The sequence below is a fragment of the Chenopodium album genome, chromosome 5 (assembly GCF_948465745.1).
Source record: "Chenopodium album chromosome 5, dcCheAlbu1.1, whole genome shotgun sequence".
Lineage (NCBI taxonomy): Eukaryota > Viridiplantae > Streptophyta > Magnoliopsida > Caryophyllales > Amaranthaceae > Chenopodium > Chenopodium album.
This window is the reverse complement of record NC_137838.1, coordinates 9,913,128-9,935,346: the sequence shown is the minus strand read 5'-3', so window position 1 is coordinate 9,935,346 and position 22,219 is coordinate 9,913,128. Positions and strand designations below refer to the sequence as shown.

The 22,219-nt window shown below is 32.7% G+C and overlaps 1 protein-coding gene across 6 annotated transcripts; it reads left to right on the top strand.

Annotated features, from left to right (window-relative positions):
* Positions 1 to 1,711: 1,711 nt before the first annotated feature.
* Positions 1,712 to 15,386, top strand: LOC145631846 (uncharacterized). 6 transcript variants are annotated; one of them, XM_081684048.1, is made up of 12 exons: positions 1,712 to 1,853; positions 2,046 to 2,113; positions 2,339 to 2,528; positions 4,230 to 4,352; positions 7,896 to 8,013; positions 8,335 to 8,447; positions 10,376 to 11,438; positions 11,521 to 11,708; positions 13,009 to 13,046; positions 13,130 to 13,340; positions 14,565 to 14,627; positions 15,106 to 15,386. In XM_081684048.1, the coding sequence occupies exons 4-11, from the start codon at positions 4,323 to 4,325 to the stop codon at positions 14,565 to 14,567; spliced, it is 1,764 nt and encodes a 587-aa protein (XP_081540174.1). In that variant the 5' UTR covers positions 1,712 to 1,853; positions 2,046 to 2,113; positions 2,339 to 2,528; positions 4,230 to 4,322; the 3' UTR covers positions 14,568 to 14,627; positions 15,106 to 15,386. The 6 variants fall into 6 exon arrangements, with proteins under 6 accessions (XP_081540174.1, XP_081540171.1, XP_081540173.1 ...); XM_081684045.1 differs by having other exon boundaries at positions 4,187 to 4,352; XM_081684047.1 differs by having other exon boundaries at positions 2,315 to 2,528; positions 4,187 to 4,352.
* The last annotated feature ends 6,833 nt before the right edge of the window (positions 15,387 to 22,219 follow it).

Genomic DNA, 22,219 nt, shown 5'->3' with positions numbered 1-22,219 from the left:
AAAGCATCAACGTTATATGGTCTATCAATCATAACCTTCCCAATTAGCAGAAGATTAAATTTATCGTTCATAGGCGGAGCATCAGTTGCTCCTAAGTCCACAACTCCATTTTCCTCATCTTCCAAATTAAGATTTGCATATCTCGAAACCAGATCATCCGCCATATCCCCTAATCGGAGAGAACGAATGCAAAATTTCAGTCGTCGAACACAGCAGAAAATCCCTTGCCCTAGCAGAGAGAAAGACCCTTTCTTTCGAGGGAGAATTATATAATTAGAATATAAAAAATGGAATTTGTTATTTCTGGAAGACAAGAGAATAGTATTTTTTTTAAAAAAAAAATTAAATTCAGAAATTAAGTATGAGTATTGAAAATGACAAATAATTTGAATTTTAATATTATCATGGTAACAAAAATTTCATTTTAAATTCAATTGAAATTTCAATTTGAGTGGAATTTGGAGCCTATTTCAACAACTTATAAATTAAAAAAAACCTTGTCAAATTGTATGTAGGCCTCACATAGAAGGATCGTATGTGTAGCCTATCCCTACAACATTCCCCTACTTTGTTTAATTTATTTTGCTTATCTATAACTATAAAGTCTATTACTGAATGCTTGATTTATTACTAACTAAAGAAGTTTAGTGCAACTTTAATAATTGTAGATACGAACTTGCTTGCAATATTAAATAATCATTTGCTACTAGCTTGACCATTGGAGCTAGAAAATGCAATTAGCTTGGACAATCAAATATGCTTAGAAAAAAACTTGCCAAAAACAAAAAAATAAAAATAAAATGAAATACAAGTATGAAAAATGTTAATTAAGGAGGTGTGGTTTAATTAAATATTAAGCTAATAATAAGTCATTAGAGCTCAAAGTAGTCAAAAAGACAATTAATTTATTGACTTACAAAGTACTTCGTATATGACACGGTAAAATAATTTGACAATTAGTTTGCTATTGAAAATGCTTACAAATCTAAAATCTAAAATTGAAATTAAAAAGTATAAAATCTTATTCCCACTATACAATCATCATTTCCCTTTAATAAATTAACATTATAATCCTTAAATTAAAAAAAGGAAAATTTGCAAATTGCAGCCATTTAAAGTTCGTATTTTGCAAATTGCAGCCATTTATAATTTTTTTTGCAAATTGCAGCCCAAAAGTTCGTATAAATTGTAAATTGCAGGCCGATGCAATTTTTTCATCGGTTTACATGTTGAAAAATCTTCGGTTAAGGTTTTAGGGGTCATTTTCTTCCTTAGGATTCCGAATTGAGCTCGAAATTAGCAAAAAAATAACGCAAGTATCTCGTTTTGCGTAACAAAAATGTATCGATTTGTGGGAAACTGTAAATGTGAGACACTTACGTTATTTTTTTGCTAATTCCAAGCTCAATTCGGGCCCCTAAGGACTAAAATGACCCCTAAAACCTTAACCGAAGATTTTTCAACATGTAAACCGATGAAAAAATTGAATTGGGCTGCAATTTACAATTTATACGAACTTTTGGGCTGCAATTTGCAAAAAAAAATTTAAGTGGCTGCAATTGGTAAAATACGAACTTTAAATGGCCGCAATTTGCAAATTTTCCTAAAAAAAAAATCAACAATATAATTTGTTCTTACACATTCTATAAATAGAAATAACAGTTGTTTAAATCGGTTAAAAATAATTTACTTTTTTTTTAAAAAAAAAGCCTCCTCAAACTTGAGCTGATACATCACCTGAGCTAGTCAAGTTCTCCTTTGAATTCCTTTTGACACTCACTTTCTCTCTCCTCTCAGTTCTTGTACTTTTATTCCAATTTCTCGACCAATTTCTCGCAATTTTATTCAATCAGGTACCTCTAATTTCTTTATATTTTTCATTTTTTTTTCTTCTTTTTGTTGAATTTCACCTTAGGTTGTGATGAATTTTTCCAGAAATATGAAATATGTTGTTTTGAATTTAATGTTAGTTTCAATTTGGGAAGTGATTGATTTTGGCGGGTTAGTACTTATTTTGTATTTGGGTGTTTGATTTTGTTGTTCAGTTTCAAGCTAAAGTTGCTAAAAAAGGGGATTTATAGCATCAATCAACGAATTTGACAGGGGAATTCAGGTATTTGTTGCCTTTTGATTAAAATCCCTAATTTTATTTATACTTTAATCATATTTTATTTATTAGGGTTTGTTATTTGTATGTTTGTTTGTCTGTTAGCGAGTTAAAGCTTGATGTGATTATGCTTAATTTTTGGTATTTATTCTTGAAGAATTGTTTTTTGTTTGTACTTTCTGTTTTTGTGTTGTATTTGTAGCTCAGTGGGGATTATGATAATGCTTATAGATGTGTTGCATCGTTTCGAGTTCGATGTTTCGGTTCTTAGTTTTCTTCATCTCGAACAAATGATAAAGGGAGGTATACAAAAGATTCAGTTTACATTCAATTGCGCGCACCTCTCAAAGATGTAAAGAGGCATATTAGGAATCACTTAATGACAATGCTTCACGAGTAAGCAAATAAGAAGAATGGCGAGGTTAGTTGGTTTGTGAAGGACATTTTTTGATATTATCTAAAGATTGCTTGCTCTAGTAGATCACAATATTCGTTATATGCTGGGTTGAAAGATAGAAAATGCAAATGATTTGTATTATAATCCCGACAAAGGGTATAACATTCGTCTCCACCTTTGGTATTGCTAAGATATAAAATGATTTTTGTGTTGTGAATTTGGATTATGTCAAAGAAATGAGAATGGTAAAGTACCCTACATGTAGTTCATCAAACAAGGGTAGGACCTTATGAGGAGATGCAATACCAAGTGTTGAATATTTAGGTTCCAATAGACGTCTACATTTCTGCTTTGATTCTTCACATAATTGTGTTTGTGTATGTGTGCAAACTCTACACCTCTTGTTTGCTTCATTGGAGGCCACTAGTTTCCATGGTCACTTATGTCCCGCTAGACATTGCACTTCATGGTACCATTATCAATTTATCAATAAGATGTATTATGTAAATATCAGCTAGATTCCTTTTGGTCAATCTATTTCTTATCTATATTTGGTTGTATATTGAAGTTTGTAATATGATTTTCTAGGCGATCAGCCAATTATTTGGCTTTGCTTATTCAAATGTTTGTCCTAACTAAGCTATCCTCTCACTGATGCTGAATGATTATTATGATTGTGAAAAGTGCTCTCAAAAATTTGCTAAATCTAATAGTGTACTTTTAGCACTAATGCTGTTTTCGTGTTTTTTTCATGCTGTTAAATAAAAAGTTACATTGTGCAGCCTTTGAAGGATACGTAAATGATAAATGTAATTTGAGGTTTGTGACTGGAAAGATGTAAATTAACTCAATTGTCCCTTTGTTAACTTACTACATGTATGGTTGGCAGTAATTAAGTTATGTGATGATAATAAGTTCATATTTAACTTCGTTAGGAGGGTCTTATGACTCTTGACTCCATGTTAATTTTTCTTCACCTCTAATAATGTGTTGATCTTCTAAAATTTCCATTGCCATTCAATACCACCACCATGATTTTGAGTGGTGATGGAAATTTATGAAGACTCCACACAATTGGGAATGGAGTTGCATAATTTTGGACGCTGACATGGGACTTTCCTTGCAAAATTGCATTCATGGTTACTATTATTACTGCCATCAATCATCATCTAGTGCTGACCAACCGGGCCGTTACTTCTTATATATGCCACATCATTTTCTGACATGTATGAATGAGAGTGGGTTTGGATCCTCTAGAGTTGAACTCTATAGAGTTCAATAAATCTAGACCCTCCACAATAGATCAATGGCTAATATTCATCTTGCATGCATTTCAAAATAAAAAATAAAAGTTCAATAAAAAATAATTTAAAACTCTCACTCTCACAACTCTACAACTCTATAATTTTCAAACTCTAGAGGATCTCAACTCAATGAGAGTAGCATAGACTTTTATGTTTTATGATTATGCTCTTTTTATTTCTTAGCGTCATAACTCATAAATCAAATGTCCTTGAAATCGAAAGAAAAGTTAGATTTTTATATTGGCTGGCCTTCCTTTAACACAGCTAGAAGTTTGGTTGTTTGAGATTCCTTCCTATGATTATTGATTAAAGCTAATTACCATTTGGTAAGTGGCCATCATTGTTTTACTTGAACATTACTGCTAATTTTGGCCTCAGGCTTACAATTTGATGCCTTCGTTTGAAACATATGGGAGACCAGAAAGAGGAGGATTTGTATCGTAACTTCTCAAGAAAGGATCTCCAAGGCTTGTGCAAGAAATATGGTCTACCTGCTAATAAGTCAAACTCTGAAATGGCAACATCCTTGATTCTTTACTTGGAGGTATTTTACTGATGTCGCTATCTGTCAGATGAATGAGGAAAAAGCTAGTATACATTTTTTTATGGAGATGTCTTATAGTCAACTTTATATTCGGTTCTACACTTTACATTTTTTCAATTTTCATGTTTTTTTTTTTAATTTATTTGCCTTTACGGTGCCTGCTCAATTCCAATTGGCTCTGTGAATTATCTGCCATTATATTTTTCAGTTGATTGGACTTCTGTTAGATTGCAGCGCTACTTTTTATGACTTTCTTGTCTTTGGTGCTCATATAATTGCAATGGTTTTATTGTGTTAATAGTAATTGCATGAGAGAATTGAGTGTTTTTTTGGTGTTAAATGTGCACTTTTATTAGTATGAGCGAAGCAAGTCATATTTAATTTTAGTGACTTCCTCTAAATGCATTTTCCTGGTGTGATAATTTGAGGCTGATGTGGTAACTTTAAGAGAAGTCATGGAGCTAGTTGTATTTTACTATTGTCGGGAAACTTATTTTCAAAACCCTACTTGTGTTACATTGATTATTGAGGAGTTAGTAGTCATGGACATAGTAGAAATCAGGGTAAATAAAGGAGATATTACATAACATACTTCACTGTATTTAAATTCTCAAACAGCATTGTATTTTTGAGACCCAAGTGGGTTTTTAAATAATCTGAATCGGGCTATAGAAAACTCTCTAGTACTATGACAATGACTGGATCAACTTTCTTAATAACATCGTAAGGGAAACATAGCCTGAAATTGTCCATTCTTTGACCAGCTTTCCAGTAATGATCCTGAGTTTTAATATTTGTCAGAAATATCATCCTCGTAAGATATTAATGATTTATTTACAAATGTAAATAGTATTTTGGTTGTAACTGAGACAACTGTGGAAAGTTAAGAAGCAGGTCCTGTTAGAAAGGGGAAGGAATTTTGTTGTTTTCAGTTAACTTATCTAGTTTTCAAAATGGAACATTAATGTTTTAAAATTTCCATTAGGAGATTTGATACCCTCATGCCATCATGGTTCAGGCAATACTCAAAGACCATTCCCAAACTCTGGATTATATGAACTAAAGCATCATAGGGGTTTTGTCAGCCAATTTTTTTTGGAGGATGGATTCTTTAATTTTCCTACTTTTTTTTTTTTCCTTTTAAAATCTATTCTGTATTTCTGATCCTATTGTGTGAGCAATCTTACATTTGTGATGTACTTAGAAAATAATAATAAAAAAATATTGAACTACTTGCTAAAGTTCATGTTTCTCAGTCAAGTAGTGACACAGTTATTGAGATTAAACCTAATGTAGTATATGCATATATGGCCAAGAATATAGAAATTAGGTTAGTGATCCAAGTGCATGAAAATGTTTGAACGTATTTATTCTATGGAACATATTCCTCACAGTTACATGTTTTGAATTGAAATTGAGCTGCCTTGTTTCTTTAGGAAAGGACACTAGGTTTACTGGTAAAAAGTAACAACTCCTACTGTTGTGTAAAGATGCATGAATGGAAAAAATAACGAAACGGAAAGCTTTAATTGATCTCATGAAATGATGGCTAGTGAGTGATGGAAATTGGTGTGGCGGGATTTCTCGTGGAACTCATTTTTAAAGTCTTTCCAAAAGGTATCCTTTATTCATGTGAGAGCCTTAGCCTTACATTCAAGGGGTGCTTCATTCAGAAACTAATTTTTTTTTGCTGATAAACTTCAATTTGTAGAACTGTTGCATATGAACTTTTGTTTTATGAAGTGTGAAACCTTTCTTTTTTCAACCACCTTTTCTCTCATCTATAACTAAAGTAGTATTGGTAGTGAATATTGCATTAATTTGAAGGAAAATAATATCACATTTAGTCGTGTAATGGTACGAATTGTAACCTATAATGTAAATCCAAGTTGATAAGTATATCTAATTGAGATATGGAAGGTTTTTTTGGGCATAAGGTTTTAGGCTACTAGGAAGGATACATTGTCTCTTAAAGATGAAGAAATGTGAAAGTTAGGTTTTCCAACATATAGTTAATGTTGTCTTGTATTTATGCATAAATGATAAATTTATGTGAATATTGAACACAGTTCTATAACCAAAATTAATGTAATTAATGATATTCCAAATTCCAATCACAAAAACTTGCCAACTTTTTGGATGGAAGTTGTGTTAAGAAGAAATTGGTTGATAAGGTGGAAGTAAGTGTTATCTCCATGAAGGTGAGATGCAAGAGGGCAAGGTCTAGATGGTTTAGTCACTTGATGATATGTTTACTGGTTGAGATTGTACAGGAATGATTCTTTGATTTTCCATTCTACTTGCATGTTTTCCATTGTCCCATAGTAGCTTGCAAACTGTGAAAAAGGTAACACATTAAGGCCTGCTGATGTTGGGGTCTATGCTGGCTTTTGTCTGTAGATTTGTCTCAAGGAGTAGCACCAAGTAAGGTGTCTATATACAGTAGCACCAATTGTAATGTTTGGAGAACTCAATGATTCAGTGATACACCACATACTGTCCTAGAATTTTTCCGTATTCCAGTGAAACTTTCTAAATTAGTGGAATTGGGTGGGAGGGTTGGGGATGAAGAAAGGGAGCGAAGGATTCTGAAGGTGACTTGAAGGGATGGATCTGGGTTAATCGATTTTGATGTGACATTAGGCATTCATACTATTATAGTTGGTGTGTTCATGTACAGCCAATTTAGTTGTTGGAGCCTAGCATCAAAGCTGTTACGGTTATATAAACCAATTTTCCCAATATTTAAACAATATTTTTGACGATGATGTGGAAAGAGTTTTATTTCAAAGAATTCAAACGTACACAATATCTATAAATTTCCCAATACTACCCAGGTAAATAAAGGACTGGGTATCAATGTTTTGACCAAGTTGAGAAGGGTTTGGTTGTACCACATACTCCCTCTTGTTTTTTTAAAGTGACATTTTCCTTAAACCTACGGGTTTTTTCAAGTGACACTTTTCTTGACCATTCATTTTTATAAGCGACATAATTTCCTGCATTGGATATATTCCACTTTTTTAATTATATTTGTCTTTCTTTTAGTCCCCACTACTGCATTTTAAATTATTTCTAGCTCTTCATGGTACCCACTCCTACAATTTTATTATTTTTCTCATCTCACATCCTTATACTTCCTCCGTTTTTTTAGTTGCATCATTTTTCAAATTGCGGACCCATGTGATAGGAGAGAGATAGAGAGAGTTTATTTACTAAAAGAAAGGATGCAACTAATTTGAAACTTTTTTTTTAAGAAAGTGATGCAACTAAAAAGAAACAGAGGAAGTATTTGATTTCCTAACAAACCACCTTACCTATACACCCTATATATCTTTCTACTAAACTCCATGCGGAAGCTAGTGTCACTATATATAAAAAAAAAAAAAAAAAACAAAAAAAAACTGAGGGACTAGAATTTACGACGGTCGTATCAGAACGTTTTGATATCTTGATTCACATGCCTCTGAAGGTTATATTTTGATTTATTGTGATTTGTTTCCTAATATTCACAATAATTGACAATTATCACTTTAAATGCAGAAGAAGAACCTAAGCACGAGAGCCATATGGGAGGGTACTAGAAGTGATCTCTTTGCTTCAGGAACAACAGAGTTGCAAACTGTTGCAAGGATGAATTCAACAGATAAACAGAGAAAAGGTATCTAATTATCTCTTCATCCCCCCCTCCCCCTCTCCCAAAAAAAAAATGATTAACTCGTTTTCTTACAGTTTGTTTGTGGTAATCATGAAATTTTTTAGGAACGGATACCGCTGTATTGTGTATCTTTTGTTAATTGAGTATGGTGCTTTATAAAGATGATATGAATTACAAGAAAATAGGCTAGATCATTGACATTGAATGTATATCTAAATCGTTATTCTTGAATCCTCATTCCCCTGTTTAATTTCTTATCAGATCTGGTAGTATTTAGTTTCGTAATTCCCTAAATTTTGTTCTTTTTTAATCTCTGATATCCAGATCGTGGACGCATCGCATCCCATAATAGCTTTCGCAACAACCAGTGCCTTAATCAGCGAGATGCAGATCCAGATAATTTGCAGAATTCCAAAGAGTCTGCTACTTCTGATAAGGTGCAGATCTCATTGTTAGGTTATCTTTGCCTGTTTGGCTATAACTTGAGATGATTTGTGTGTTCACACAATTTTGTAAAGTAATCGTCATGCCTAGACTTTTAACCTGTTATAATCAAGCTGAGTCCATTTAGTTTTGTCATTGATTGTGAAATAGCCTCTAAAGACGTCCAATGTTTTGAATTCATCTGTTAAGTCTTTTCCCTTCATCTCCATATATTAATTCCATGGCATTGAAAAGAGATAGAAGCAATGAGGGATCCAGGTCACTTTTGGTGTCCTGAAACTCAATTCTAAAAAATATGCAAAATTTGATCAGTTTTTGGAATATAGTGTACCTTTAGTGCTTTGCATTCTTTTGTTTCTGACATTCTCAAGGTAATCCTATGTATGTGGCAATTATTTCACCATATCCTTGGTTATTGCTGGAAAAGTATATTTGATCTCATAAGCATGTTAAGCCCTCCAATCGGGTACCTTTCATAAGAAATATTGTACAATGTATGGAAGATGTGGCCTTGATTTTGTCAAGGAATATATTTCATTGTAATGCAGAAACAGAGAATGCACTATTAGTAGATTCATCATATATTTCATCATGGTAAACATTGTTAAATGTTCAAAGCATTTTTCTGGTAAAAAACTTTTGGTCAAATTTTGTTCTTAGAGATTATAAAACAGTTAATTTGTAAGCTTAATATGGGACTAAGGAAGTCTGCATCTTTCTTACTATAGTTACTAAGCAAGAGGCTAATTTGAAATCCAGAAAATGCAGTTGGGTAATTACATATACCAGAGTATAATTTTTCTTAAACAAACTTCCTAGTTTGATTTTATGTTCAGAAATAAACTCCTTGTGCTATTTCATTTGTCTTATAGACAGATTTTTGTGATATTATTTTGTCTCAGTAAGATATCAAGAAGACAAGGATAGAGGGAGTATATAATAACTAAGTGGACCTAATCACACTCCTAACATGGGTGGAGGGGTTTGACTGGGCAGAATTTCCAATTTCCCACGCTTCCTTTACCTTTTTCACCATTGACCACATTTACTATTTAACTGTTCAATGACTTGACCTCTTACTTCTTCCTCCCCTTAAAATGTACTTCTCCTGTATCTGTTGGGGTTTATGGGGTTGGTAGGTTAAGCCAGAGGCTGTATGTGTGAGGCTTGAACGGTTAAGGAACTGGAGTTTGGCAGTGGGTGGGGGAAAGTAGGAATTTGGCTTTTCTGGTGGGTTACGTATCCCTGGTTGCAAGGAAGAAGTGAGTTGGGTAGGACTATAGGAGAGGGGAAGGGGTGGGGGGGGGGGGAGAGGAGACAGTAGAATGAGGGAAGCAGTGGGGGCCACCGGAAGCTAGGGTTCAGAGAATAGGTTTGGGAAAGGGGAGGGGGGGTGGGAGGAGGAGGAGGGGCGGGAGAATTGTGAAAGAAACCTATCAAAAGAGAAGTATGTGAGACTATGCATGTATTTAAATTATTGGGTTTGTGATTGAATGAGGCTAAATATGAAGTTAATGATGTACTCCCTTCGTTCTCTCATGAACACATATGCCAATGCAAAATTTTGACCAATAACATCTTTAATTATCAATAAGTAAAAATTTATAACAATTAAATATTAATAAACTATTCATTCAAACGATTCCAACAAGTACGCACAAGATTGTATTTATCCTTATGTATCAATCACTAACATTGGTAAGAGTGGATTAGGTGAATAGTGCAAAAAGGTAAAACGTGTCGCTTAAAAAAAATGGAGGGAGTGCTTTTGTAGGAAAAGTGACCTGGTAAGTACAGTCTTACATTTGACAGTATTCTGACAGGGCTATCATATGAAAATCTTCAAAATCTAACAGGGCTATCATATGACTCTGCTTGTCTTTTAAGATGCACGGCTCATTTTGCCTCTTGTGCTTTGCAGGCATCTGTTGATGTGGGTAATTTAACGCAACTCCATAGAGAAAGTAACAATGGGGCAGGTGTTGCAGAGAATACCTTCTCCTCTGTTGTTAGTTCCTCTGCAGTAGCACCTTCCCCTGAATTTACATTTGAAGTCCGTTGTGAGGATGGGATTCAACTTTATGTTGATCTGAATTCAAGCCCATCAGACTGGATTGAGAGTCTAACATCTGGAGTTCATATAAATCCTGATGTGTACAAGCCCAAGTCCCAAAGTTTTCATGAAGATATAGGAATGTTACATTGTCCTAAGCAAAAAAATGGATCTGATGCTATAGATCCATGTAAGGAGACTGATAATAGCCAACTACAAGATCGGTCTTATCCAACCACAATATTGACTGATAATCTGACACAAACTGTTGAGCCTGATGATGGAGAAGGGTCTATGTCTTCACCTGGATTGAAATGCTTAAGCAATGCTGCTCATAACTTGGGGAATTTACAAGAAGAACAAGCACATTTATCATCCAGACTTGAACCTGGTACTGAGTGGCAACTTCCTGGTGCAAAATATTGCAGAAGAGAGGAAATATTGACTAATAAGTCAGACATTAATGCAGCTGTCCGAACTAGAACGCGCTTTAATTTTACTGGAAATTCTGTGCCATCTGATCCTAAGTTTTCAGAGATGCCACACCAGGGTGCAGATACTGGTAATGGTGCTCATAAAAAGCAATCCTTGCAGCAAATTAATAATTGTTCTCTGGACCCTGTTCAGAAATCTACTCGTTCTACTATGTGTCAAGATATTGAATATTCTCCTTCTGAAATTGGTAGACATGTAAACACAGTTGACCAGATAAAGAATACTGAACAGACTGAATTAGTTAAAACTATTCAGACTCCTAGCAGGGATGGGCTGCAGATGTGTCCTGCTCAAGAAGTTGGTCAAAGAACAAATGTGTCTCCTATGTTTAAGTTTCCATTTAATCTTGCTGATAGGAGTAAAGCGGAGCAAATCAACAGAACCTTATTTAAGAAACTTGATAGGCAAATAAGAGAAGCTCAATTACATTTAGCAGGTAGTCACTCAGTAAGCAGATATTTTTCTCCTTGTAAAAGGGCTCGAATATGTTATTAATCTCTGTAATGGTATTGAAACAGGAAATGCTGGATCTCTTAGGACAGTGGAGGCTAGTAATGAAGCTAATAAGCTTCAGAAAAAAGATGATGGGTCCTTTGAGGTGGCTGTTCCAAATAAAAAGGAGTTAGATCTTCGCATATCAACTAAATCTAATGAGCTTCAAGAGGACATTTGCAGAAGCCCATCAACAGCCAATGTGGGAAATCTGGTATTTAAATTTGCTTTAAACCTTTGCCTCCCCCCCCCCCCCCCCCCCTCCCCTTCTCTCTTTTTCTTGTTATAAAAGGTAGGTGAAGCCTTAATAATATGTTTCCACCTGATTCTTACAGATATTTAAGGCAAGTTGATGATTAATTGTAGTATATAAGTCATGCCCAAAGTAGACCCTAAAATGATTAAAATCAGCCTCCTTGCCCTGAAATTGCAGTAATGACAGTCCTCAATGCTGTTGTTAATCTGCGAGGGAATTATCCAAATCCTTTTGAGATGCTCTCTATGTTCCTTAAGATCTTCCTTGTTACTGTAGCATCAGAAACCAAGGGAAGTAGAAAAGTGGGTTTTTCCCCCCTATTGTGATGGGAAAAGAACATAGTTTAGACTCTTTAAAGATAAGAGGGTCCAACAAAGTGGGGCGAGGGAAGATGAAGGGTAACAAATTTAACCAAAATAGGGATAAAGAAAAAGTAGGAAGAACTTCATAAAACTCAGGAAATATAACAATCACCCTGCATTATTTTCTAACAAACATAGTCATTTCTCAACTATCTAAAGTCTCTGTAATTACAAGTTTCTGAAATCTGGATTGCTGACTTTGCATTAGCCATCATGATTTCCTTTATCATCCTATAATACAAACCCAGTTTCTGCTTTGTCTTTTAACCACCTTGTTCTCTCGTCTTCTCTAAACTCTAAGAGGTTGATTCTCTGTTGCATTTATATATATATATATATATATATATATATATATATATATATATATATATATATATATATATATATATATTTTCGAGCTGGAAGGATTGAATTTTCTAATAATACTGAAAAATATATATAAAAACCTGCGCCTTTCTTACAATACTCCCTTATCGTTCTGGATTTTAGCTAATTGAATGACCAAGGAACAACTCTTGAATAATATCTTTTGTTAGCTGGCTGCTGGGAATCCTCTAGTTCCACAGCAGCATATTTGAATTTTGGTTAAATTTTTGGCTTTCCTTATTTCTCTCTCTTCTCCATGCCCTCAACTTTAATAAGAATAGTGCACAAAGTCCTGAGGGCTGATTCTGTCAGCTTGAATTTCTCTTCTTGTAGAGAAGATAGGGGTTCCTATGGATCATCATGATACTCATATGAATAACTTTTTTCCAGTAACATATATGAATAACATTTTTTTAAAATAAAGATCATCATGATACTCACATTGGTCAGAAGTGCATTTTCTTTTTCATCCTGGCTTCCATCATTCACAAAATCACTGTATTAGGTTCTAAGTAATACTTACATTGCAGGGTAAGAGCGACGCTGGAAATGGAAGGGAGGGATCAAAGTAAGCTCACTACCTCAAAAAAGAAGATTTTTATTCAGGATTTACCTTGTTTTACCTAATAACTTAATTTGCTTATTATTCAGATGCTTGAATTCTAATAACCTAATGGAGAAGCCCCGGAAAAAGTCTTCGGATTCAGAATCTACTGGGGAGCACAAGAAGAGAAGAAATTTAAACAGCGTTGAGCATCCGAGTAAACTTGCGAATGCTGAGGCAAAGAATTTGAGGTCTTCAAAGCAGCTTGATGGAAATGTTAATTCAAAGCGTAGAAGATCATCACGGCTTTTTACTAAGGTTTACTTTCATTCCATGTCATTCTTTTCCTACCTCCACTCCATTTAGTTTCTCTCTTTCTTTCACCCACCCATCCACCATTGCACACACCCTGTACTCTCACCAAAAAGTTGATTGGTACTTGCAGTATTATATTTGTTTTACAAATCAGTTGAATTCCATTTTGCTTGTTTAGCAGGAGTTGCTACGCTTACTGTAATGTGATTGGATCCTCTTTCTGATGATTGATTATGTAGTTTGGTTAATTCAGTTTTGTCCGAGCTTTGCATCCATAATTTTTCTGTATGCTTTGAAAACCATTTACTTTTGAACACACAATATTGATTTTATCTGGTGATGTAGAAAGCATATGCTGTCTAAGCATCCTAGGTAATACTGTAATTAGATTGTTCTATACATAATAATCCTTGACAATTCCACTTGATGCATATGGCTGGATCCACTCTGAACGTTGCTGCTGTATACTCGTATTAGCCTTAGCAACTCTTGATTGACTTTTTTTTTTTTAAAAATGCGAGGCATGGTTTAATCCATAAAAGGTATAACTTTGCTGTGAAAGAAGAGGTTTGAACTTGATTAATGTGTAGTTATTAGATCGAACCTATAATGCTCAAGTATGAATTAGTTGTGTTTTGACATGTAAAAGTAGATTTTTTATATATTGTTGACCCCCCCCCCCCCCACCTGCGGGGATCTTCTATGAATTTGTTCATTTTTTTTGTTTAATAATTATGTTCTGAAATTTAAAGTTTTAAGTGTAATACCAAATTAGGCATTCCGTGATTGAGAATAATGCAATGGTATGCAGGGGAGAAATTGATGAGTCATGTAAATGGTCTATGTTTAATATAGCCTTTATGGGTACGGTGAGATTAGGAACCAATTTGGGAGTTACCTGTGTTTTTGAGTAACTAAATCTGTATATTTCAGTTTTTGGAATTAGGTAACTGGAGCTGTGTTCAGATTTATTTGCCAAACAATCAAACAAGATTGTTTTGATAGATTGTCAAATGTTTTTGAGTACAGATTTCTCGACTCTAAACTTGTTTACCAGATTATGTAATATAATTGTGGATGATGCCTTGGAGTCTTTATGAGACAAGTGCCAGATTATAGCTCAATGAACATTCACATTGATGCTCGGTGTATAGGCTTACGCTCGTGCTGATATGTTCAGTTGTATTTGTGTTCCTGAAATGACAGTTTTTTTCCCTGCTGTGACAGTGAGCTGCTGAGACACAATTGAAGTTGTCATGGTACTTGTTGAAAGCTGAGAAGGAATTTATGGTTAGTACCTATTGTCTATGGCCTCTGCCTATACAAATTCTGAAATTCGTTAACATATTTACTTTCTGGAACTCCCCAAGATTTGTAAATTTTCATGTGAATTTTGTTCATTTCATCAATTTCATTGGCTTTGATATTATAGTATAAGCTTATGGTTCTGAGATGTCAGAGGTGAAGGAGTTAAATTTATATATTTTAATTTTTTCTTCTTTGTATTACACTTGTACCTGTTCAGCTGTCCCTCTATAATCAACTGTGCCTATTGCTGCTTTCGCTTGTCTTTTACACTCCTGACCAATAATTTAAATGCACTATGGTCCTGACTTCCTGGTTATAAAATTGTAGGTCTTTAATATCATTAAACACTAAACAAAATGATAGATATTGTGCTAGATACTCGTTCAAATGCGACACTTTTGCTGAGTTTTGAATATTAGTGATGTCTGTTATTGATTATATTTATTGTGGTATTATGCAGGTTTGCTTATATGTTGGAGATGTTGGAGAACATACAGATACAAAGAAAGAATAATGGTGCTATACCCTATACAATTTTTAATTATTTCTATGACATTTGTTATAATTAATCTTGCCTTTGGTGTCTACATGACATGAGGCCATTGTTCTTTTACTTTTTTTTTTTTAAAAAAAATTACATTTATAATTTTGGTCTCTGTTTTGAGGCTTGTATATTAGGCTATATTATTACTCAGGACACATCTATGTTATACTTTACTTGTTATATTTGTTTATCTACTAGTTATCTTTGTTCAATCTTTTATTTTATGACAGATCCATCTAAAAGTAGCTCCAATTCAACTGATCTTGAGCTGAACTGTTCAAGCCCGAGTTGAACTCGAGTTGAGTTGATCTAAGCTAAACTCGTGATCAGTTCACTCGATTAGGGGGCATAAAGACTGATGAATACGGTCATACAGAAGATATTCTTAGTTCATGATTCAAAAACTGTAAACAGACCTCTGTCTCGAAGATGGGTGTAACATAACCCGTGTTCGAGGACAACCTCGGAAATGGGGTAGCATAATACATATACTTGTGCAATGGTGTTATTCACCATTTTGGTAGGCTGATGGCTCATCTTATTTTGTGGCAACCTCAGTAACAGAGCTTCTAAGATTGTTCGTCAACGCGTTGAAGAAAGATAGCGTCGTAATTCAACTGACCCAAGTAGCCGACCAAGGTCTATAAACACACAACCAAGCTTTTTGGTCTTTACAATTAACTAGTCTCAAACAACTAGATTATTATAAACCCAAAAAATATGAAAAAGAAAAATAAAAAATTGATTATCAACTTCTACATAATCGAGGAGATCTTATTAAATAAAAAACTGACATACATTATAATAAGTTTATTAATATTTGTGCTTAGTTGCAAATTCTAGAAACTAGGATGTTTAGTTAGGCTCTTTGTTTAGTTGAGCTCTATATTTCTAATCAGTCACTTATGTACTCCTTTGTTTTAGCATGTTTGCAGTCAAATGCCAATTTTGTTTCCTTTTTGTTTAATTCAAAAGGTTATAAGATAATATCATTTTTTTTACAATACTCTAATTCTTAAAGAATGATCGTTAATTGGTTAAACACTCTAAAAATTTACTTCGGTTGAGGTTCTTAGAGATATTCTCTTCTTTACAATGGCTATGCAAGAGTTCTGTAAAAATTAGACTATTGTAAAAAATGATATTAGAAAACCTAATTCTAACACTAATTTGTCAATATAATAGTCTAATTCTTTAAGGCTATTGTTTAATACTTTGATGTCAGAATTAGTCTAATTTAAAAGGTTATAAGAATTTTGTTTAATATGACTATTAGAGTATTAGAAAAACCTCACTACTTTAAGCTCAAAAGATTCAAGTGAAATAATCATATTTCACAAATTGAAAATATATGCAAGACAATATTCATAGTAATAATTCGACCTCTGACCTCACTCCTGAAAGTCGGAGAACTAGCCAACTAATCTAGCATTCTATCTCATATTCATAGTACAATTAGCTGTATCATGTATTCATATACATGGAACCACGATATAATCAATATTTTATTTTCTTATTGTTATACTATTTGGTCATAGAATAGTTTATTCTATAAACTCATTTGGTAAATTGATGCAAGTAGTATAACGGAAATTTGTAGTCTTTGAAATTTGGAATGAAGTTTGGCTTAAATATACGTGTATTTGCCGCGGAATGAGCTCCGATGTTTGGGCTTCAATGTCTAGTTGGGGCATATCCATTACACTCTCATACCTACCTCATTGGCTGATTCCTAAAAAGTACCAACACAATTTTACACTTTCTTAACGACTAAAGTAAAAAGATTTGGGACTCAAGGAAACAAGAGCTAAAGCCTAAAGGATTGAAATTTTTCATCAACAAGATGGTTGTCCTTCTATGATCTGATAGTGATTTATATTTTGAAGGATGGTGTGACTTTGATTAGGCTAGTTGTTCACTTAGTATATACAAGGAGATTGTTGATTGGTTTGTTTGTATACCGTATTTGCTTGGTTTTTCCTCCCGTGTCTTAGAAATCAAGAAATAACTCGTGATATTTAGATCACCGGTTGAAGCGAAGTACATCGTTTAATGGTCTATAAGATGTGAGTTTCAAATTAAAAAGTTGTCAAAGCATCTACTTGGAATTAAAGGGTGAGTTAGCGTTATATTGCTCAAAATTCAATGTTTCGCGAGAGAACGAAATATATTGAATCAAATTGTCATTTTGTGAGGGACACAATTAAAGATGAAACAAATAATTTATTATTTGTACACAATGACGAAGAAGCAATGCTCAATTTGAGTTTATCCTCTCTCTCTCTCTCTATATATATATATATATATAAAGTTAAATTGACGAGAAGATTGAGATTTCGACACTAATTTGTCAACACCGTGACAATAAATAACTTTCTTGTTCTAATTGCAATGATGATCTACTACAAACAAGCATTTGTATCTTACCAGATATAATCAAGCCCATTTTTTGCCGAGATGCATGTGTTATGAGCTTTTATTATTAGTCATATCAAAGTATTAATCACATTTTTTTTAAAGTCTCGATCTATTTCCCTCCATCCCTTACATTAGAAATGCTAAACTAAAAAAAAGAAATGCTTTATTGCTATAATTTAATTTGTTCATATACATAGATTTATGCAAATAATGTAGCTCACACAATAAATTAAATAGGACATAATGAATGTTCAAAAGCGAGGGTGAGGGCTGGAGTCCAAATACTACCTCCAATTTTTTTAAATTACAACTTTGGGGTATTATTTTTGAGATATAAAATATTACAAAGTTGCAACTAAAAAAAATAGGAGGTATCACTTCATCGTAAAACATATGTGGTTCAATAAATAAACACATGCACAATATTCCTATATATTATTGCACTCCAAATTTTACAATACCCAAAGCCCTGATATGTTAGATTTGTCACTTTGATAATTGTTGCGCTAGTATATGGTGGAGAGAAGTATAAAATTACTTTTTGTATTTAGCTTTCAGTTTATGGTGGAGAGAAACATTATTTTTTGTTTTCGGCTTTCAGTTTTTTTTTAAAACAAAAAACCAAAAATAGAAAACAAGAAAAAAAGCGTTTTCACTTTTCTGTTGTCAGTTTTCAAAATTATCATGATTTTAATTAGTTTGACTAACTTTTGATTCATTATATGACATATATCATATGATTTTAAAAAAACAAAAAACCACAGTGATGTCAAACGAACCCTTGGTGAATCGTGTAGAAAATAGAAATTATTAGTTTATACAGAACATGTCAAAAAATTACTCCGTATTCGAAATTGTAGTTCCATAATCCACACAAAATATTTCATTATTATGTTGTTATCTAAAAAACCACCTCTTTAAATTCTTGATTGGAAAAGATAATCAAGTTGATGAACATTTAACATGGAAATAAATGTAATTGGCCTTTTAAAGTCATTAGCTCAACTCCAATGATATAAATCATTAACCTACCTTGATCATAATCATTATTAAGCACTATTGCGGTGATTTTGACCTGGCTTGATTGATTAACATGCAAATACATGCACTTTACAAATTACAAATCTTTGTTGATTTTGCGGAAGTAATTAATTAGTAGAATTGCACTCATCACCTAAATCATGTCATTTGCTAGCATTGGATGCAGATAGTAGATCGGATTTTATTTCCGTTCTACCCAATTTAATTTTTACCGTCTATTTTCTTCTATTTTTGGCTTTGAAAAACTTTTAGGAAATTTTGTGAAAAACTACCTATTATAGTCCAGAATTTGCGAGAAACTACCTATTAAAAAAAATGTTGTAATTGACTACCTAATTTTCGAAAAATGCTGTAATTTACTACCTTACGCCGGATTATGAAAGAGTTTGACCAAAGTTCTCCGGTGTTGACTTGGTCACGTGACCATCACGTGACACTTAATGACCCTTTTCTTTCACCAAGTGTCACGTGACCAAGTCAATGCCGGAGAATTTTGGTCAAACTCCTTCATAATCCGGCGTAAAGGTAGTAAATTACAACATTTTTAAAAAATTAGATAGTCAATTATAACATTTTTTTAATAGGTAGTTTCTCGCAAATTCTGGATTATAATAGGTAGTTTTTCACAAAATTTCCAAACTTTTATCTTAGCCATGCTCTCCAACATGGGGTTCCCTTAAGTTTCATTTGGGGGGTTTTTAGTTTGGTATAGTAATGGTTTTATTCTTAGAGAAGAGGCCAAAGGTATCCAAAGTTAAGGTTACCGAGTCACCTTCAAAAGTGTCTTTGAGTGTGTTGCCAACGTCCGTTGTTCCTACCCCTGTTGCCTAATGCTAAGGACTAGTGGTGTCTTTTTGAGCTCGTGTTATTGTTAACAACCAACAGTTGTGTGTTCTTTGCTCTTCCTGTTCTATGCTTTTCCTTCCATTCTCCAAGATCAAAGGTATATGAGATGTAAAGATAACAATGGTAACATTGGGTATCTCCTGAAGCATGTTCGAAGGCAAATTCTTGTTTCAAGCCGACTGTTTCTTACAAGCTAAGGATGATGTTATGTAGTTTTATACGAAGTATGTAATAGTTGTACCATTGGAGCTACTAAAGCTCTTTCTTTTTTTTTTTGAAAAAGTACTAAAGCTCTTTTACGATTTCATCCTAAAATATATTACATTTTTCACATTTACTTTCTTACTAAATTTTTATTTTATTTTATTTTATTTTTTACACAAAGTCATCTAATTATTACATACAATTTCTCTTACTTTATTATTGGTAGTACCAGCATCATCATATTTGTGCGTTGCATGTTGATAATTTATCAATTTTCAACGTACACCCATCATCATTATTCCCATAGTTTTCACGATTATCTCGATTTAAGTTGGGGCCAAATGTACATATATAGCTATCTTTAATTTAAATTCCATGCAAAATTGTTTTAGACTTTTAGTTGACCCTTAGTTTGATTCACATTATTAACTAAAAAGTGTAATTAGTACTCTAATATATTGGGATAGTCTTATACTTTTTTTTTTTTTTTTTTTTTTTTTTTTTTTTTTTTTTTTTTTTTTTTTTTTTTTTGACAGAAGGATAGTCTTATACTCTTATGTCGTTATATTGAAGTGTATCCTATATTAATTTATGTTAGGCGTAGTGCTCAGCCTATATCAACTCTAGTGAGTAGTGATTGAACATTATTATTGTATTGTATTACCTATTAAATTAATAAATTATTGATTTAAAGCTAAAAGAATAAACGATATATATATATATATATATATATATATATATATATAATATTAGGAAAAATAAAAGGATGAGATAGAAAACAAAAACTGAGAAAATTTAAAGTCAACTTTGACAACTATTTTGACTACCTATTATCTTTCGTATTCGTAATTGATGGGGTAATTGGTTAAACACCTAGTGATTTAATTTTGTAATTTGTTAAGTCCATAAAATTTACTATTCTACATTCCTTATATATGTATTGAATGGTTTGAAATAAAAATACACTTTATTAATATTCAATATGTCGATCTCTAAATAAAACCTCATTTTTCTCAAAATTTATTGTCCATGTCATAACGAAAAGCCTTATTTCTTACGAGTATATGTATATAAAATCAACTAACTTTTTGTTTCACTTTTAATCAACAAGACTCATCTACCTCCATTAATTTATTTTTCTTACATCACCGATAAACAATAGGCTATTATCACTATTATTTATCCACAATACCGTATTCTAATTCATTTTCTACTATATATGTGGTACGAAATAAATCTTTTATAAAAAAGAAAATAAAACGTTTATTTAGGAACAAAGAGAGTAATGAGTTTTACTCCATACCCTTATAACTAAAGAATTGTTAGGGCATGTTCTGATTTATTGAACTGAACTGAATTATTTATGAGAGAAGGAAATTAAGAGCTTGTTTGGTTGCCTTTAATTTCCATGGGCACTCAAAATTCCCATGTCTTTTGGGTATGTTGTTTGGTTGACATTAAAAAGTAAAAATGGGGGAAGTCATAATTCATGGGAATTTTCACTTCCTACAAAACATGGGAAGTTACTTACCCTTCCCTCCCTTGGTCATTCACAATTCCCATGATTTATAAATTCCCACATGACAACCAAACATATTTATGTAATTCCTAGGAATTTTAATAAAGGAAGTAATTTCCCATGAATTAGAATTTCCCATGGGAATTTACTTCCTACATCAACCAAACAAGCCCTAAAAGTTGAACTGAATTGTTTATGAGAAAAGGAAATTAGGAATTGAGCTGAACTGAACTGAAGTGAAGTGAAATGAACTGAACTAATTGGAACTGAACTGAACTAAACTAAAAATTAAGCTGAAGTGAACAAACCTTTAACAACTTGTAACAATGAAAATTAAGATTTTTGTGGTACACTCATATTCTCATATACACTAGAATTATTGTATGGAAAAATGTTTTCCCTCCCTTTTATACATTATTCGAATTTTATGATAATTCATTGCTCCTCATGTAGATATTAAATGAATGTCGTAAATACTACTCAGTAATAGATCTCGGGGAGTCCTTATTGTTGTTGTATCCAAATCTAATTCATAATATTTGATGTGGCCAAAAAACAAGGGTACACAGAATCTAGCTACCAAAAAATGTAATCCCATTGTCGTGGATGCCCTAACGTTATTTTCAAAGTATTTATTAGTATTGCATTTATGTGTAAAATAAATGATTTACGCATTATACATCTCTTTTGGTTTCTTAAAGTTAATATAAATTGAAAATATTAAGTCTAATCAAACAACACCAATTAATGTAGTATTAATTTAGAAAATGCATTAAAACATTTACGTGCAACACTAAAGGTTGTATATTTGTTTACTCTATTTTTTTTTTCTTTTAAATGTAACACAATACCACCTAATCTGATCTATACCATTTTTATTAGGTTAATGTGTGCACATTAATTAAAAAGTATAATCCTTCTGCTTTATATTGATCTTCTTGCTTAGAGTATTATTATTTTGTGACAAAATTCATTAATAAATTTATATTATTCAAATTATTC